The following is a 15,599-nucleotide window of genomic DNA, read 5'->3' on the forward strand; positions in this document are numbered from 1 at the left end:
TGGCCCAAGGGCCTCTGATGAATCTCCCGTGGGGAAGAGGGCATGCGTCCGCCTCCCAGGTGAGGTCCCACTCTCAGACCTGCTTCTGGGCCCCTCCATTCTACTCAGCACAATCCAGGATGCTCCGAGTTCCACGGGGGTCTTCTGACCACTGCCTCTCTACCCAAGAATGGGTAGAGCTGGGCTTTGGGGGCAGGGCTGCAGGCCAGGGATTTCCCCTGAGCCCCGCATGAACCGAGCTCCCTCCTTTTGCCCTCCCTCCTCAGACTGCCTCTTCAAGGTGTGTCCCATGAACCGCTACTCGGCCCAGAAGCAGTACTGGAAGGCCAAGCAGACCAAGCAGGACAAGGAGAAGATTGCCGACGTGGTGCTGCTGCAGAAGTTACAGGTGTGTGTGCACAGGTGTGTGCACGCGCAGGTGTGTGTGCCCTGTCCCAGGGCACATGGCTCAGTGAACTGTGGCCTACACTTCAGCTGCCAGCCAGGCCTTCAGCTGGACACCACAGTGCAGTGAACGACCTGTGCAGCTGTACATGGAGTTACCAGGGGCTCCTAGAGACAGTGGCTCCAGTGAACCTGATTTAAGAACTAGTCTTAACCTCACCCCTCATTTTATAGAGTTGGAGCGTGGGGCCCTTCAAGGGGACTGGGCCATTGTGGTCATCCTACGAGTTGGCAGTGGGGCTTAGACGGTCCCTGGGTCTCTGGGCGACCTTGGTGTGTGGTGTGAGGGCCTGGTGGTTGCTCTCAGGCCTCGCAGTTTACATCCTGGGCGGTTCTCTCTGGACAGAGCTCAGGGCGTCCAGCCCAATCCCCATGGAAAAGAGAGTGGGAGGATTGGCTGTGGTCAGCAACTGTTGCAGCCTGCTTCTGAGACCCTCCCCCGGACCTGGGGCCCTGCCCCCCATCAGGCAGACCTTGCTTCCCGGTATCCCTTTCTCTGAGGAGGTGGTGTGAAATGGGGAAAGAGTGGGCCCGGGTGGGCCCCACCCACAGCTGTGAACTGGGCTGGAAAGAGGGGGCTGGGTGTGGGCTCCTGAGCTCTGTTATAAATAAGGCCGTCTCTCATCCTGGGCTGGGGGCTGTCACAGCTTCCTCCTGCTGCCGCCACAGGCCCAGGCTGAGCTGTGGATCTGGCTGGGCGTAGGGCATTCACGTGTGCGCAGACACTCAGAACCACACGTGGTCACACAGCCGTACACTGTAGGTTTGTGGAAAGTCACATGGTACCTGGCATGGCTCCCCAGCAGCCATCCTCCCACCAGCCTCCGGCATGAGGCCCGGATAATGGGAGTGAGGAGATGAAAGGGGCAGAGGGGCCACTGCCCTCAGAGAGAGCCGGTCTGATGGAGGAGACGGAGCCCCCACCTCCAGGACCCCCCAATCTGATGGAGGAGACACAGTGTATCCTCGGGCAGCTTCCAGTCTAATGGGACAGAAGAACCTAAAATGGTGTCCTCAGTGGGATGCAAACCAAATCCTGGAGGCCTCAGGGTTGGATCTGTCAGAGTTGGATGTGGCTTGTCAGGGAAGGCTCCCTGGAGGCAGTGGGCTAGGAGCACACACAGTTTGGGGAGGGAGGGTCACACAGGAGTGAGGGTGGAGGGGAGGAGGAAATGACGCCAAGCACACCTGCCGGCGTCTGGGCTGGGCCAGGGGTCCCCTGTTGGGGCACCAGGAGTCTGGTGAGGCAGGGGAGTGAGGCACAACCTTAGGTTATCTGCTGGGGGTGTTGGGGCGTAGGGGGCTCACAGGCCAGCTGGCTGCCCCTTCCAGAGGGAGGTGGCGAGGAGGGGCCCGAGGGGAGGAATCTGGTGCCGCGGGCTGCGTACTGTACACACTCTGAGCCTCTCGTCGGTAGTGGGAGGACCAGGCCAGATGGCCTCAGGAGGGTCACTCTGGGTGCAGTGCCAGGACCTGCATGTGTGTGTGGGGGTGGGAAGATGTGTCCCTCCAGGAGCAGGCTTCTGGGCCCGCCCTCCACCTCTGTGTGTGTCTGTGCAGCATGCGGCCCAGATGGAGCAGAAGCAGAATGACACAGAGAACAAGAAGGTGCATGGGGACGTCGTGAAGTACGGCAGTGTGATCCAGGTGTGACGCCGGGGCAGGTGTGGGGGTGAGGGGTGCCAGTGCCATGGCACCAGCCAACCCGGGACTGTCTCTGTGACTGCGTGTCTGCCTCTATGTGTGCCCGTTGATGTGTGGCCTGGTTGGCTGTGTGCACGGGTGTGTGTTCAGCACTGTGGCCACCAGCACAGATTCTGGAGCCCTGAGGTCCGGGTTCACATCTTGGCTCTGTGACCTGGGCAAGTTACTTCACTTCCCTGGGCCTCTGTTTCCCCAACTAGACAATCAGGCCAGTGACAGTACTTCCCTCTGGTTGCTGTAAGGTTCCTTGAGCTAATACTCGTAGGGTGTTTAGAACAGCGCTAGCTCTTTGTGTGATCACCCGCGTGCTGGACTGGGTGTGTCATTGTGCGTGTGGCCATGTTTGTCTCGGTCTGTGTGTCCAAGGGTCCAGTGTGCCCCCCAGTCCCCCCCTTTATGATGGGCTGGCCTCCTGGGGTGACCTCACCGCCCCCCCGCCCACTGCTTGGCCCCCCGCCGCCTCGCAGCTCCTGCACATGAAAAGTAACAAGTACCTGACCGTGAACAAGCGGCTGCCGGCCCTGCTGGAGAAGAACGCCATGCGGGTGACACTGGATGCCACGGGCAACGAGGGCTCCTGGCTCTTCATCCAGCCCTTCTGGAAGCTGCGGAGCAACGGGGACAATGTGAGGACAGGGCTGGGGGAGGGGCCTGCTGGAAGGTGCAGGCCACAGCGCCAGGGGGGCTTCTCCAGGGTCTTTGGTGTGGGGGCTGCATGAGCTCATGCCTGTTTCTTAGGGGGCAGACTGGCCAGAGGGAAGCCTGGGGGCCCGGCCGTCCCCACCCTCACTCTGCTCCATCTATCCCCATAGGTGGTTGTGGGGGACAAGGTGATCCTGAACCCTGTCAACGCTGGGCAGCCTCTGCATGCCAGCAACTATGAGCTCAGCGACAATGCTGGCTGCAAGGAGGTGAGCGGGGCGCTGGGCTGAGATAGGCTGGGGTCTGGGGCCCCTCACGGGAGTGCTTGCACCTGGACAAATGTCTCCCGAGCAACAAAATACAAAGAAACTGTAAGGGACTAAACCTACCCGCACCCATGCACAGTCAGGGCAACGATGAACAATAAGATACAAAAACACCAAAAACCAACTGCCACTTCTGAGGTCCCAGGAGCAAAAGCCAGGTACTGCACATGATCCCTGCACCACCAAGGGGGCGCCACCGAGGGGGCGGGCAGATCGCCTAAGCCACGCCTCCGACCTAACCCATGGATCCGCCCCTGACCTCAGCCCATTTAAGGGACCAGCTTGCCTGGCCTCAGGGAGCAAGCAAGGGCACCTGTTCCTTGTTTTCACTCCTCGTGCTGTAGCCTTGCCTGAATTTCTCATCTGGCCTCTTATCTATTCTCCTGATTAAAGAGGCCAAGAACCTGGGTCGGTAACAGGGTGGTGGGCTGATATAGGCTGGGACCTAGGACCCTTTATGGGAGTGCTTGCCCTTGCACCTGGACAAACATCTCCCCGGGCAACAAAATACAAAGAAACTCTAAGAGACTAAAAGGAACTGCACGCGTGCACAGTTGGGGCAAGTTGTGAACAGTAAGGTACAAAAAGGCCAAAAAAACCAACTGCCATTTCTGAGGTGCTGGGAGCAAAAGCAGGGTACTGTGCATGATCCCTGCGCCGGGCACCACCAAGGGGGTGGGCAGGCCACCTAAGCCGCCCCTCTGGCCCCACCCATGAATCCGCCCCCCCATATAAGAAGAGTGAGCAGGGCCACCTGTGACTTGTTTTCCCTCCCTAGTGCTGAAGTAGGAGTCCTGCTAAAGCCTCGCCTGAATTTTTCATCTGGACTCTTATTAATTTCTGTTGATTAGAGTCCAAGGACCCTGGTTGGTAACAGGGCCAGCCCGCAGCGGATGGGTGTCCACGTACCCCCTCCTCCCAGGGTTGCTTCCTCCAGTCCTGTCTACAGCTGGAGGGGCTGGGTGGGCCTCCCTGCTCCCTGCTCCCTGCTCCCTGCCTGTCTCCCAGTGTCTGCCCACATTCTCCACCCCACTGGGTGGCGGCCTCAGGGCAGCTGGGCTGGGGTCTGAGGGCCCTGGTTGGGAGAAGACACCTCCCTGTGCTCTAATGGGGGCTGGGCCGGCCTCCCCTCACCCCCTTCGGGTCTTAAGCACCGGCCCACTCCCCAGCGGCTGGGGGCCTGCCGGGCCTCACGGGTCTCTGTGCGCTTCCGCAGGTCAACTCTGTGAACTGCAACACCAGCTGGAAGATCAACCTGTTTATGCAGTTCCGAGACCACCTGGAGGAGGTGTTGAAAGGGGTAAGGACTGGGAACTCCCCGGAAACAGCCCCGCCCCACCCCCACAGGCCCCCTGCCTGCCTGCCCCCACCTTCCGAGCACCCAGCTCTGCCCCCTGTCTGGCCCTCCCCTCCATGCTGCCCCTTCTCTGCCTCTGCACCCCCATCCGGCCTCCCTCCACTCCCACAGGGCCCTACCCAGCGGCTCCAGCCGGTCCTCCCCTTCTCTTGTCTCTGGCCTCACAACCCCCCTGTCCATCCTTTCCCAGTCCCAGCTGCTCTCACTTTGCTGTCTTGCTAAGGGGGTGGCAGTGGACTGGGGGTCCCCATTCCCCCACCGTGGTGTGGGTCCAGATTCTTTGAGCACCCTGTGCCCTCCCCGACACCTCTCCATGGTTCCAGGCCAGGCCCCCTGCCCTTTGCCCTGTGCCCTCTTGGGCAAGGATGCGAGGCTGTCGGGTCGGGGCCTGTAGGACATAAGGGGTTGGCAGGAGGGGCCGCCCTCTCAGAGGGCTAGGTGTGCACCCCACCCTTAGCTTGCTGGCTCAAGAAGGAGCTGCGCCAGCATCTGAGACAGGTGGGCTCCTCCCCCGGGAGGGTCCTTGTCCACCCTGAGCCCACACCCCGCTGCCTGCAGGGAGACGTGGTGCGGCTGTTCCACGCGGAGCAGGAGAAGTTCCTGACGTGCGATGAGTACAAGGGCAAGCTGCAGGTGTTCCTGCGCACCACGCTGCGCCAGTCCGCCACCTCGGCCACCAGCTCCAATGCCCTCTGGGAGGTGGAGGTCAGATCCCTGCTTCCGGCGCCTGGGCCCCAGCCCTCCTCTGCAGCCCTGGGCTTCCCCCGCTTCTCCTCCCCCTCTAGGGTGGGAGGTCCACCCCCATCCGTCTCTCCTCTGAGCCCCTCTGCAGCCAAGGGGCCAGAGAGGGTCCCAGAGCCATCCACCCAGAGCTCTCCAGGCCTGCGGTGCCCCTCCCCCCCCATGCCTCACCCTCCCCAGCCAGCCCCTCCTTCCCGCCTGACACCCCTGCACCCGCCAGGTGGTCCACCATGACCCCTGCCGTGGAGGAGCTGGCCACTGGAATGGCCTGTACCGCTTCAAGCACCTGGCCACGGGCAACTACCTGGCTGCTGAGGTGAGTGGGGAGGCAGAGGGCATCCAGGGAGCTCTGGCTGTGCGTGCACGAGCATGTGTGCCTGGCACACGTCTGCACAGAGATACATGTGTCTGTGGACCCTGGCTTCTCTGCACTCATGCATCTACTTAACAAATATTGTCAAAGACGTGCATGACTATGAATAAGTCTCACAAATATGACTGTGTCTCCTACTATGTGCCAGGAGCTATTCTAGGCATGGAGGATACAGCAGTGAGCACGACTCCCAGCCCTTGTGGAACTTACATTCCACATCCATGTCTGTCCGTAATGCACAGGCTTGTGTATATTGGGGCATTCATGTGTGTGTGTCCGTGTCCATCTGTGGGTCTTTGGAGAGGGGCGGTGGAGGGCAGGGCCTGGGGCTCTTGTTGGTGCCTCCTCCATGTCAACAAGGAGTGGCATGAGTTTTGGGGCTGGAATGGGCACCCTTGGGAGGTTGGGGGGGTTCCTGACTGCCCCAACCCAGGGCCATATGTAGACTATATTTTGGAGTGGGGGTCATGTGGATAGCCCCCCTATCTTGTATCTCTGAGCAGGAGAACCCCAGCTACAAGGGTGACGCCTCTGATCCCAAGGCAGCGGGAACGGTGAGGACCAAAGGAGGGTTCCAGGGCCGGGAGGAGTGACTGTGCACAGCTCTGGGGTGGGCGGGGGTGGGGCCGGGGAGCCCGCGAAACCCTGGGAGGTGGGCTGGAGGGAGACGGCCTCTCAGGTGGGATCCTGGGTGGTTTCAGGGGGCCTGAGAGGAGGGAGGGGCTCCTGCCTGAGTTGAGGTCCTCACCACAGGGTGCCCAGGGCCGCGCAGGTCGCCGGAACGCTGGGGAGAAGATCAAATACCGCCTGGTTGCTGTGCCCCACGGCAACGACATTGCTTCTCTTTTCGAGCTGGATCCCACCACGCTGCAGAAAACTGACTCCTTCGTGCCCCGGTAGGTAGGCGCCGTGTGCCTGGGCACCGGCGGGGGTGCCCAGGCTGGCACCTGTACTCCCTGCGCCCCCCACTCCTCTGTCCTTCTGAGGTTCTTTGGCCTCAGGACCTGCCATGAATTTCCCCTCTGGGGATGCAGCTCTGAGGTCTGTAGGCAGCTCACCACCACTGAATGTTTGCCATGTGCCCCGCCCTGGGCCCTGCACCCTGGGTGCCGCCTTGTGCTAGTTCTTTATCAAAATGCCTTTGCTCCAGTGTTCTTTAAAGCCAGTTGGCCTGGGGCTCAGGCACAGGTGGCATGACAGCTTGTCCAGGGCGCATTGGGTGCGAAGGCTGGACCTCCTGACTTTTAAGACCCCCCCCAAACCCCGAGATTCTAAAATGTAACATCAAGAAACTTCCTGGGTGTCAGGCAGGCTTTAGCATTGACTGGCTGGCTGATCTCAGGCAGCTGATTCTGTCACTTTGCCCCAACTTCCTCACCTGTGAAGTGAGGGTATCAAGTTGCCTGTCAGCAGGGCTGATGGGAGAATTAATTGAGTCACTGTAGGCCCATGATCCCTTATCGGAAACTCGGGGCCAGATGTATTTGGAGATTCAGATTATTTTTCATTTCTGAATGTTAATTGTATTTCATAATCAAAGACATGAGTATTTCCGCTGTGAAACGCATGCGTGTTGACACTAAATGGGATAGTTTAAAAGTACTTTTATTATTTATTTTGCGGTACGCGAGCCTCTCACTGCTGTGGCCTCTCCCGTTGAGGAGCACAGGCTCCGGAGGCGCAGGCTCAGCGGCCACGGCTCACGGGCCCAGCCGCTCCGCGGCATGTGGGATCTTCCCGGACCGGGGCACGAACCCGTGTCCCCTGCATCGGCAGGCAGACTCTCAACCGCTGCGCCACCAGGGAAGCCCTAAATGGGATAGTTTAAATAGCCTCATTTGTCCCAATGAATTTGGGTCCTGAGCTTGTAATTAAGCCTGGGCTTTCAGAGCTTGGTTCTGGGGAGAGTGGGCAAGGCATGTGGGCCTGGGAAAGCACAGCACGTAGTACAGGGCCTGGGGGCCGTGTTGCTGGTCTCTCTTCTCTGGCTCAGGCTCCTCACCTGGAGGGGACCCGTGCCCCTGTCCCACGGCTGCTGGGTGTGGAGGCAGGTGGAAGATGGGAAGCCCCAGGGGTTAGAGCGGGCAGACTGCTGGGTCGCGCTCTGTGGCGCACTCCCCCTGCTGTGTCCACCCCCCTGCCTGCAGGAACTCGTATGTCCGGCTGCGGCACCTCTGCACCAACACGTGGATCCAGAGCACCAACGTGCCCATTGATGTCAAGGAGGAGCGGCCCATCCGGCTCATGGTGTGGGCCCACCGGGGCTAGGGGGCTGGGCTGGGGGCTGGGCTGGGGCCCAGGCTGGTCCCTGAGTGCCCCGCTGACCTCTGTCCCTGCAGCTGGGCACGTGCCCCACCAAGGAGGATAAGGAGGCCTTCGCCATCGTGTCGGTTCCTGTGTCCGAGATCCGAGACCTGGACTTTGCCAACGACGCCAGCTCCATGCTGGCCAGTGCCGTGGAGAAACTCAGCGAGGGCTTCATCAGCCAGAATGACCGCAGGTGGGCCTCAGGAGCAGGGTTGCCGAGGTTTCCTGAGAGCCTGTGTCCTCCTGGGGCCTGTGTTTCACAAACAAAGGAGTCACAAAGCAGAATCTGGATAGGCTGGGTGGGGGCAGGGTGACAGAGGTGGGGACTGGTCCCTGCGGGGCCCTGGCTGACCTTGGGCCCCTGCCTTACTGCTCACATACTCCAAGAACTAGCCTTGTGATGGAGCCATCATTACCCCTGTTTTACTGATGGTGGGATTGAGGCTCAGAGAGGTTAAGAGACTTGCCCAAGGTCACACAGCTAGTAAGTGGTGGATGGAAATGCAGAGCCCTTCACATCAAACACCCTGCCTGTGCCCTATTGGTTCTTTCCAGATCGGAGTATCCTGAGATTCTTTGTCTAGAGGGCACTTTGGATCCAGGGTGGGTGGGGTGAGGGGTGTGTTTGGAAAGTAGTTCGGGGTGAAGCTGGGAGAGAAATGGAAGGCAGATGATGGGCTCTGTGCTGTGACAGCAGGGCTGGCGTGTGCGGAAGGGCTGGTTGCCCGGGGGGCATGTGACGGGGGTCCTGGGGGGTGCCCAAGGTCGGCACCTCACACTCGTCACCCCTGGTGTCCCTTCATGAAGATTTGTTATCCAGCTGCTGGAGGACCTGGTATTCTTTGTCAGCGACGTCCCCAACAACGGGCAGAACGTGCTGGACATCATGGTTACCAAGCCCAACCGGGAGCGGCAGAAGCTGATGAGAGAGCAGAACATCCTCAAACAGGTGGCCGTGCACATGCATGGGGGGTGGGCGGGCCTCGGGGAAAGGCCAGTGACCAGGGAACAGGACACTTTTTTTTTTTTTTTTTGGCTGCGTGGCATGTGGGATCTTAGTTCCCTGACCAGGGATTGAACCTGTGCCCCCAGCATTGGAAGCACGGAGTCCCAACTGCTGGACTGCCAGGGAAGTCCAGTCCTGCTTTTTTTTTTTTTAATTTTGTGAACAGGACGTCTTGTGAACATGAGCTTGCCTTTTCCCATCTCCAGCTGAGCTGCAGTCTCCCTGATGTTTCTCATCAATTCTTTTTAAAAATTAAAAAAAATATAATAATAATAATAATTATTATTATTTTTTGCGGTACACGGGCCTCTCACTGTTGTGGCCTCTCCCGTTGCGGAGCACAGGCTCCAGACGCGCAGGCTCAGCGGCCATGGCTCACGGGGCCCAGCCGCTCCACGGCATGTGGGATCCTCCCGGACCGGGGCATGAACCTGTGTCCCCTGCATCAGCAGGCGGACTCTCAACCACTGCGCTACCAGGGAAGCCCTATTATTATTATTTTTAAAAAGTGGAGGTATGGTTGATCTTATCACCTCTTTAAAAAAAACCAAAAACACCCGCAATATTTATTGCACTCTTACCATGTACAAGGCACTGCCCTAAGTGCCCTACACGAATCGACTCATTTGTTCCTCTCAACCTGGGGGGAGCTTATTTATTAATCATTATCCCCATTTTACCCATGAGGAAACTGAGGCACGCAGAGGTTGGAGTAACTTGACCGAGAATCCACAGCTAGGAAGCAGCAGGGCCAGGATTTGCACTCAGATATCAGGCTGAGAACTTGAGCTTGTTTTTTTTTTTTTAATAAACTTATTTATTTTATTTATCTATCTTTGGCTGTGTTGGGTCTTTGTTACTGCGCATGGGCTTTGTCTAGTTGTGGCGAGCGGGGGCTTCTCTTCACTGCGGTAAGCAGGCTTCTCATTGTAGTGGCTTCCCTTGCTGCGGAGCATGGGCTCTAGGCACGCGCGCTTCAGTAGTTGTGGCACGCGGGCTCAGTAGTTGTGGCTCGCAGGCTCTAGAACGCAGGCTTGGCGTTTGTGGTGCACGGGCTTAGCTGCTCCGCGGCACATGGGATCTTTCCAGACCAGGGCTTGAACCCATGTCCCCTGCACTGGCGGGCGTATTCTTAACCACTGCGCCACCAGGGAAGCCCAAACTTGTGCTTTTTAAAAAAAAATTTTTCTAAATTTTTATTATGAACATTTTCAAACGTTAAGAAAGTATTGAAAGAATAGTACACCGAACACTGCCTGAATTCACTTGTTACCACTTTGCCAGCCTGGCTTTATGTAACCCTACATCCCCACATCCATCCTTTTGGACAAGGCAGGCCTGTGTCTGGTCTCTTAAGCTCTGGCCACACGGGCCTGGCCTGCCTTTTCTCTTAGCCTCAGACCCCTGAGCTGCAGTGAGCCTCAGCTCTTCCCCCAGAGGCTGAGCCAGGCCCAAGATCTGAGTTGGGATTAGAATTCACGTTGGGGAGGCACAGGCTGAGGCCAGCGTTGGGATTCCAGCCAGGAGAGGGGAGTGAGTAAGGGGTGGGCGGGGGTCATGGTCTAGCTTAGAATCAGCTTAGGGTTAATGTCAGGGTGGCTTCCAGGCAGGGTCTGTTTGGGGCTTAGGATTCCTGGGACAGTTAGGTGTGCAGGCAGATGTGGGGATCCCTCCTGACTCTCCCTGCTCCCCTAGATCTTTGGCATTCTGAAGACCCCGTTCCGTGACAAGGGGGGTGAGGGCCCCCTGGTGCGGCTGGAGGAGCTGTCGGACCAGAAGAACGCCCCCTACCAGCACATGTTTCGCCTGTGCTACCGTGTGCTGCGCCATTCCCAGGAGGACTACCGCAAGAACCAGGTGGGCTGCCCGCCGCCCTGGACTGCTGCCCCTTCACCTGTTGGCCGGCTCACTCCCTCCCTCACTCCTGCTCTCATTCACTCAGCACGTATTCACCAAGGCGCGCCCGTGGTGTGCCAAGCGCCGTCTCAGGCCCCAAGGATGAGGATGCTGCAGGGAACCAAACCAGATAGTAGGGCCGTCCTCACAGCACACAACCTGGCTCCATCCTTAGAGGGACCTCGTGCTGGGTTTAATGCTCCACTGTGGCTGTCTTGAAATTCTTAATTTTTGAACAAGAGTCCTGCTATTTCTTTTTTTTTTTTTAATATTACCTCTAGTTTATTTATTTATTTATTGAAATATAGTTGATTTACAATGTTGTATGAATTTCTACTGTACAGCAAAGTGATTCAGTTATACATATATATACATTCTTTCTTTAATAGTCTTTTCCATTATGGTTTCTCATAGGATTTTTTTTTTAATTAATTAATTAATTAATTAATTTTTGGCTGCATTAGGTCTTCGTTGCTGCACACAGGCTTTCTCTAGTTGCGGCAAGCGGGGGCTACTCTTCGTTGCAGTGCTCAGGCTTCTCATCGAGGTGGCTTCTCTTGTTGCGGAGCATGGGCTCTAGGCACGTGGGCTTCAGTAGTTGTGGCATGTGGGCTTACTTGCTCCACGGCATGTGGGATCTTCCCGGAACAGGGCTCGAACCCGTGTCCCCTGCATTGGCAGGCGGGTTCTTAACCACTGTTCCACCAGGGCAGTCCTATCATAGGATATGGAATATAGTTCTCTGTGCTCTACAGTAGGACCTTGTTGTTTATGCATTCTCTATATAAAAGCTTACATCTGCTAACCCCAATCTCCCACTCCGTCCCTCCCCCAACCCCCTCCCCCTTGGCAACCACCAGTCTGTTCTCTATGTCTGTGAGTCTTTCTGTTTCATGGATAAGTTCATTTGTGTCATATTTTAGATTCCACATATAAGTGATATCATATGATATTTGTCTTTCTCTTTCTGACTTACTTAGTATGATAATCTCTAGTTGCACCCATGTTGCTGCAAACGGCATTATTTCGTTCTTTTTATGGCTGAGTAGTATTCCATTGCATATATATACGACATCTTCTTTATCCATTCATCTGTTGATGGACATTTAGGTTGTTTCCTTGTCTTGGCTATTGTAAATAGTGCTGCTGTGAACATAGTGGTGAGCATATCTTTTTGAATTATAGTTTTGTCTGGATATATGCCTAGGAGTGGGATTGCTGGATCATATGGTAATTCTGTTTTTAGTTTTCTGAGGAACCTCCATACTGTTCTCCACAGTGGCTGCACCAACTTACATTCCCACCAACAGTGTAGGAGGGTTCCCTTTTCTCCACACCCTCTCCAGCGTTTGTTATTTTTAGACTTTTTAATGATGGCCATTCTGACTGGTGTGAGGTGGTACCTCGTAGTTTTTTTTTTTTTTTCGGTATGCGGGCCTCTCACTGTTGTGGCCTCTCCCGTTGCGGAGTACAGGCTCTGGACGTGCAGGCTCAGCGGCCATGGCTCACGGGCCCAGCCGCTCCGCGGCATGTGGGATCTTCCCGGACCGGGGCACAAACCCGTGTCCCCTGCATCAGCAGGCGGACTCTCAACCACTGCGCCACCAGGGAAGCCCGGTACCTCGTAGTTTTGATTTGCATTTCTCTAATAATTAGTGATGTTGAGCATCTTTTCATATGCCTATTGGCCATCTGTATTTCTTCTTTGGAGAAATGTCTATTTAGGTGTTCTGCCCATTTTTTGATTGGGTTGTTGGTTTTTTTTTGTTGTTGGGTCGTATGAGCTGTTCATGTAGTTTGGAAATTAAGCCCTTGTCAGTCGCATCATTTGCAAATATTTTCTCCCATTCTGTAGGTTGTCTTTTCGTTTTGTTTATGGTTTCCTTTGCTGTGCAAAAGCTTTAAGTTTGATTAGGTCCCATTTGTTTATTTTTGTTTTTATTTCTTTTGCCTTGGGAGACTGACCTAAGAAAACATTGGTACGATTTATGTCAGAGAATGTTTTGCCTGTGATCTCTTCCAGGAGTTTTATGGTGTCATGTCTTATATTTAAGTCTTTAAGCCATTTTGAGTTTATTTTTGTGTATGGTGAGAGGGTGTGTTCTAACTTTATTGGTTTATATGCACTGTCCAACTTTCCCAACACCACTTGCTGAAGAGACTTCTTTTTCCCATTGTACATTCTTGCCTCCTTTGTTGAAGAGTAATTGACTGTAGGTGTATGGGCTTATTTCTGGGAAGAGTCCTACTATTTCATTTTCACTGGGCCCCACCAATCATGTAGCTGGCCCTGCCAAACAGACAGGGTCCCTCCCTCATGGGGGTTTCACTCTGGTAGGGAGATGGATGGTGAGCTAAATAACTATATTACATAAAACTACCCTCTGCCCGGAGCTGGCATCCTCTTCTGGATCCCTTAGCTTCCTAGGGTCGGGGTCTCCTGCCAATCTCAGGTCCTTGTCTGGGGCCCTGGGAGCAGTGTTCTGGAGCAGAGCTGGGCTCCTGTGACCCCCAGCCCGGCCGCCCCCCAGGAACACATTGCCAAGCAGTTCGGGATGATGCAGTCCCAGATTGGCTACGACATCCTGGCCGAAGACACCATCACGGCCCTGCTGCACAACAACCGCAAGCTCCTGGAGAAGCACATCACCAAGACGGAGGTGGAGACCTTCGTCAGCCTGGTGCGGAAGAACCGGGAACCCAGGTGGGCCCCCCTCCCCCACCATACCACCCCCCTCCCCCCCTCCCACTGCTGCCCGGGGAAGAAAGCTGCTGGTGCTGGCTGTTAAATATTGAAATCCTTCTGCACTTGTTGGTAAACTCCCACCTCTCTGAGGTCCTGGCCCCCCCAGCCCCTCCCTATGTCCCCTCCCATATTTGGCCCAACCTAGCAACAAGGGGGTTGACTCCTGGTAGAGCAGGAGGCCCCCAGACCCTTCTCCAGCGGCCAAGTCAGCGCCTGCATTGGACCAGTTAAATATTTTGAATATCACTCCTTCCTTGTGTCTCCTTTCCTCTGACTCCCTGGACTCCCATGTAGCCCCAGGGTGATGACTGTGGGTCATCCCTCCCCAGGCAGCCGGGAGTCCATATCCCTATCTACAAGCTTTGAGAAGGTTGCAGGAGCAGCAAACTCCAAGTGCCAGGGAGCTGGTGCTGCCAGCTGGGGAAGGAGGAGGGTGGGCTTTGTCCCCACTGGGGGGCCACCTCTGAGTCCCTCACCCCACCCCTGCTGTCACCACTCCAGGTTCCTGGACTACCTCTCTGACCTGTGTGTGTCCAACCACATCGCCATCCCCGTCACCCAGGAGCTCATCTGCAAGTGTGTGCTGGACCCCAAGAACAGTGACATTCTCATCCAGACCGAGTGAGCCGGCTGCGCTGTCTCCTACCCGCAGCTCACGTCCCCCCCAGGGCTCCACCCTGCCCGGACCCCCCGCTGCCTTAGAGCTGGGGCCCTGTCTGGGTTCACGCTAGAACCTGCAGGCTCTCTGCGGATACCCAGTACCTGCTGTGTGGCCAGCTCGGTGCCCGGCACTGTGTGGGGAAGGGGATGGGGGCACAGGAGAACGAGCCAAGGCCCCTGCCTTCCAGAAGCTCATGGTCTGTCTGGGGTCGCAAGCTGGAGGTGGGTCCCACAGGGGAGGCAGCCTGACTGGCCCTCAGCCCAGCTCTGGGAGGGGAGGTCTGTGTGGCCAGGGGTGCTCGGGGAGGGCTCTGGGCCCCGCTCCCTGTGATGGGTTCCGTCGCTCTGCAGGCTTCGGCCCGTGAAGGAGATGGCGCAGTCCCTTGAGTACCTGAGCATCGAGTACTCAGAGGAGGAAGTGTGGCTCATGTGGACCGACAAGAACAACGAGCACCATGAGAAGAGCATCAGGCAGCTGGCCCAGGAGGCACGGGCCGGCAACGCCCACGATGAGAACGTGCTCAGCTACTACAGGTGCCTCATGGGGCCCATGGGGCCTCGCCAGGCCCTGCCCCGGGACGAGCCCCAGCAGCTTCGAGGGGGCTCCTGCCTCCGCCTTCACCAGGAAGGCTAAGTGACGGGTGACTGGGCGGCCCGAGGAGCACTGGGTGGCCTGAGGCCAGGCTCAGCACAGCGATGAGGCCTGAAGGAAACCCACACCTGTCTCCATACATACATATTTAAAAAATAAGAATACTAGATAACACTCATCAGAGGCTCACTGTCTCCTGGGCACTGGTCAAAACACTCACCCAATCACTCATTTCAGCCTCACGACAACCCTGTGAAGTAGAGACTATCATTACTCGCATTATAAAGTTGGGGAGACAGGCACAGAGAGGTAAAGGAACTTGCCCAAGGTGACACAGCCGTAAGCAGGGAGCCACGATCCAAACCCAGGCTGCCTGGCCATGGAGCCTGGGGTAGGTAATGCAGGGCTCTGAGGAGGAGGCAGAGGGCATGACTCGGTGGAGAACAAAGCTTCCTACAGCCTTCATTTCTGTAGCTCTTCCACCCTGGTCTTGCACCCTCCCCTCCTCTGCCTCCCAGTCTTGCCCTCAACCCCCTGCCCGAGCAGGGTTTCTCTTACCGAGCTCTCCTCCCTTCCCCCTCCCAGCCTTTCTCCATACCATCCCTCTTCCCATGAAGACCTGTCCTGGCTGAGCCAGAAGCACCTTCCTCCTTAGCAAAGAGGGGAGGTTTGCTATTATTCCATCCCAGACTGTGTTTCTGTCCACCTGGCTTGCTCAGAATTGTGTCCTGTTACGGTGGCTGGTGCGTGGTTTAACCTAAGTCCCTTTGCCACTTTCTCAAGTCCTCAGCAGGCCCAGGCCTGT

At 56.7% G+C, this 15,599-nt stretch overlaps 1 protein-coding gene across 1 annotated transcript in view; it reads left to right on the forward strand.

Moving 5' to 3' along the window:
* Positions 1–15,599, forward strand: part of ITPR3 (inositol 1,4,5-trisphosphate receptor type 3) — a gene marked incomplete at its 5' end in the record, with an annotated part of 55,612 nt that overhangs the window by 11,615 nt on the left and 28,398 nt on the right. The window contains 16 exons of the mRNA XM_082637723.1: positions 267–388; positions 2,005–2,091; positions 2,616–2,774; positions 2,961–3,059; positions 4,333–4,416; positions 5,032–5,178; positions 5,435–5,530; positions 6,091–6,141; positions 6,341–6,483; positions 7,735–7,834; positions 7,927–8,087; positions 8,702–8,843; positions 10,596–10,757; positions 13,328–13,500; positions 14,044–14,163; positions 14,554–14,736. Of these exons, the coding sequence (XP_082493849.1) occupies positions 267–388; positions 2,005–2,091; positions 2,616–2,774; positions 2,961–3,059; positions 4,333–4,416; positions 5,032–5,178; positions 5,435–5,530; positions 6,091–6,141; positions 6,341–6,483; positions 7,735–7,834; positions 7,927–8,087; positions 8,702–8,843; positions 10,596–10,757; positions 13,328–13,500; positions 14,044–14,163; positions 14,554–14,736 (2,029 nt within the window). The remainder of the gene's footprint in view (positions 1–266; positions 389–2,004; positions 2,092–2,615; positions 2,775–2,960; positions 3,060–4,332; positions 4,417–5,031; positions 5,179–5,434; positions 5,531–6,090; positions 6,142–6,340; positions 6,484–7,734; positions 7,835–7,926; positions 8,088–8,701; positions 8,844–10,595; positions 10,758–13,327; positions 13,501–14,043; positions 14,164–14,553; positions 14,737–15,599) is intronic.

This window comes from Mesoplodon mirus, assembly GCF_964341445.2.
Source record: "Mesoplodon mirus genome assembly, chromosome: 12".
NCBI lineage: Eukaryota > Metazoa > Chordata > Mammalia > Artiodactyla > Ziphiidae > Mesoplodon > Mesoplodon mirus.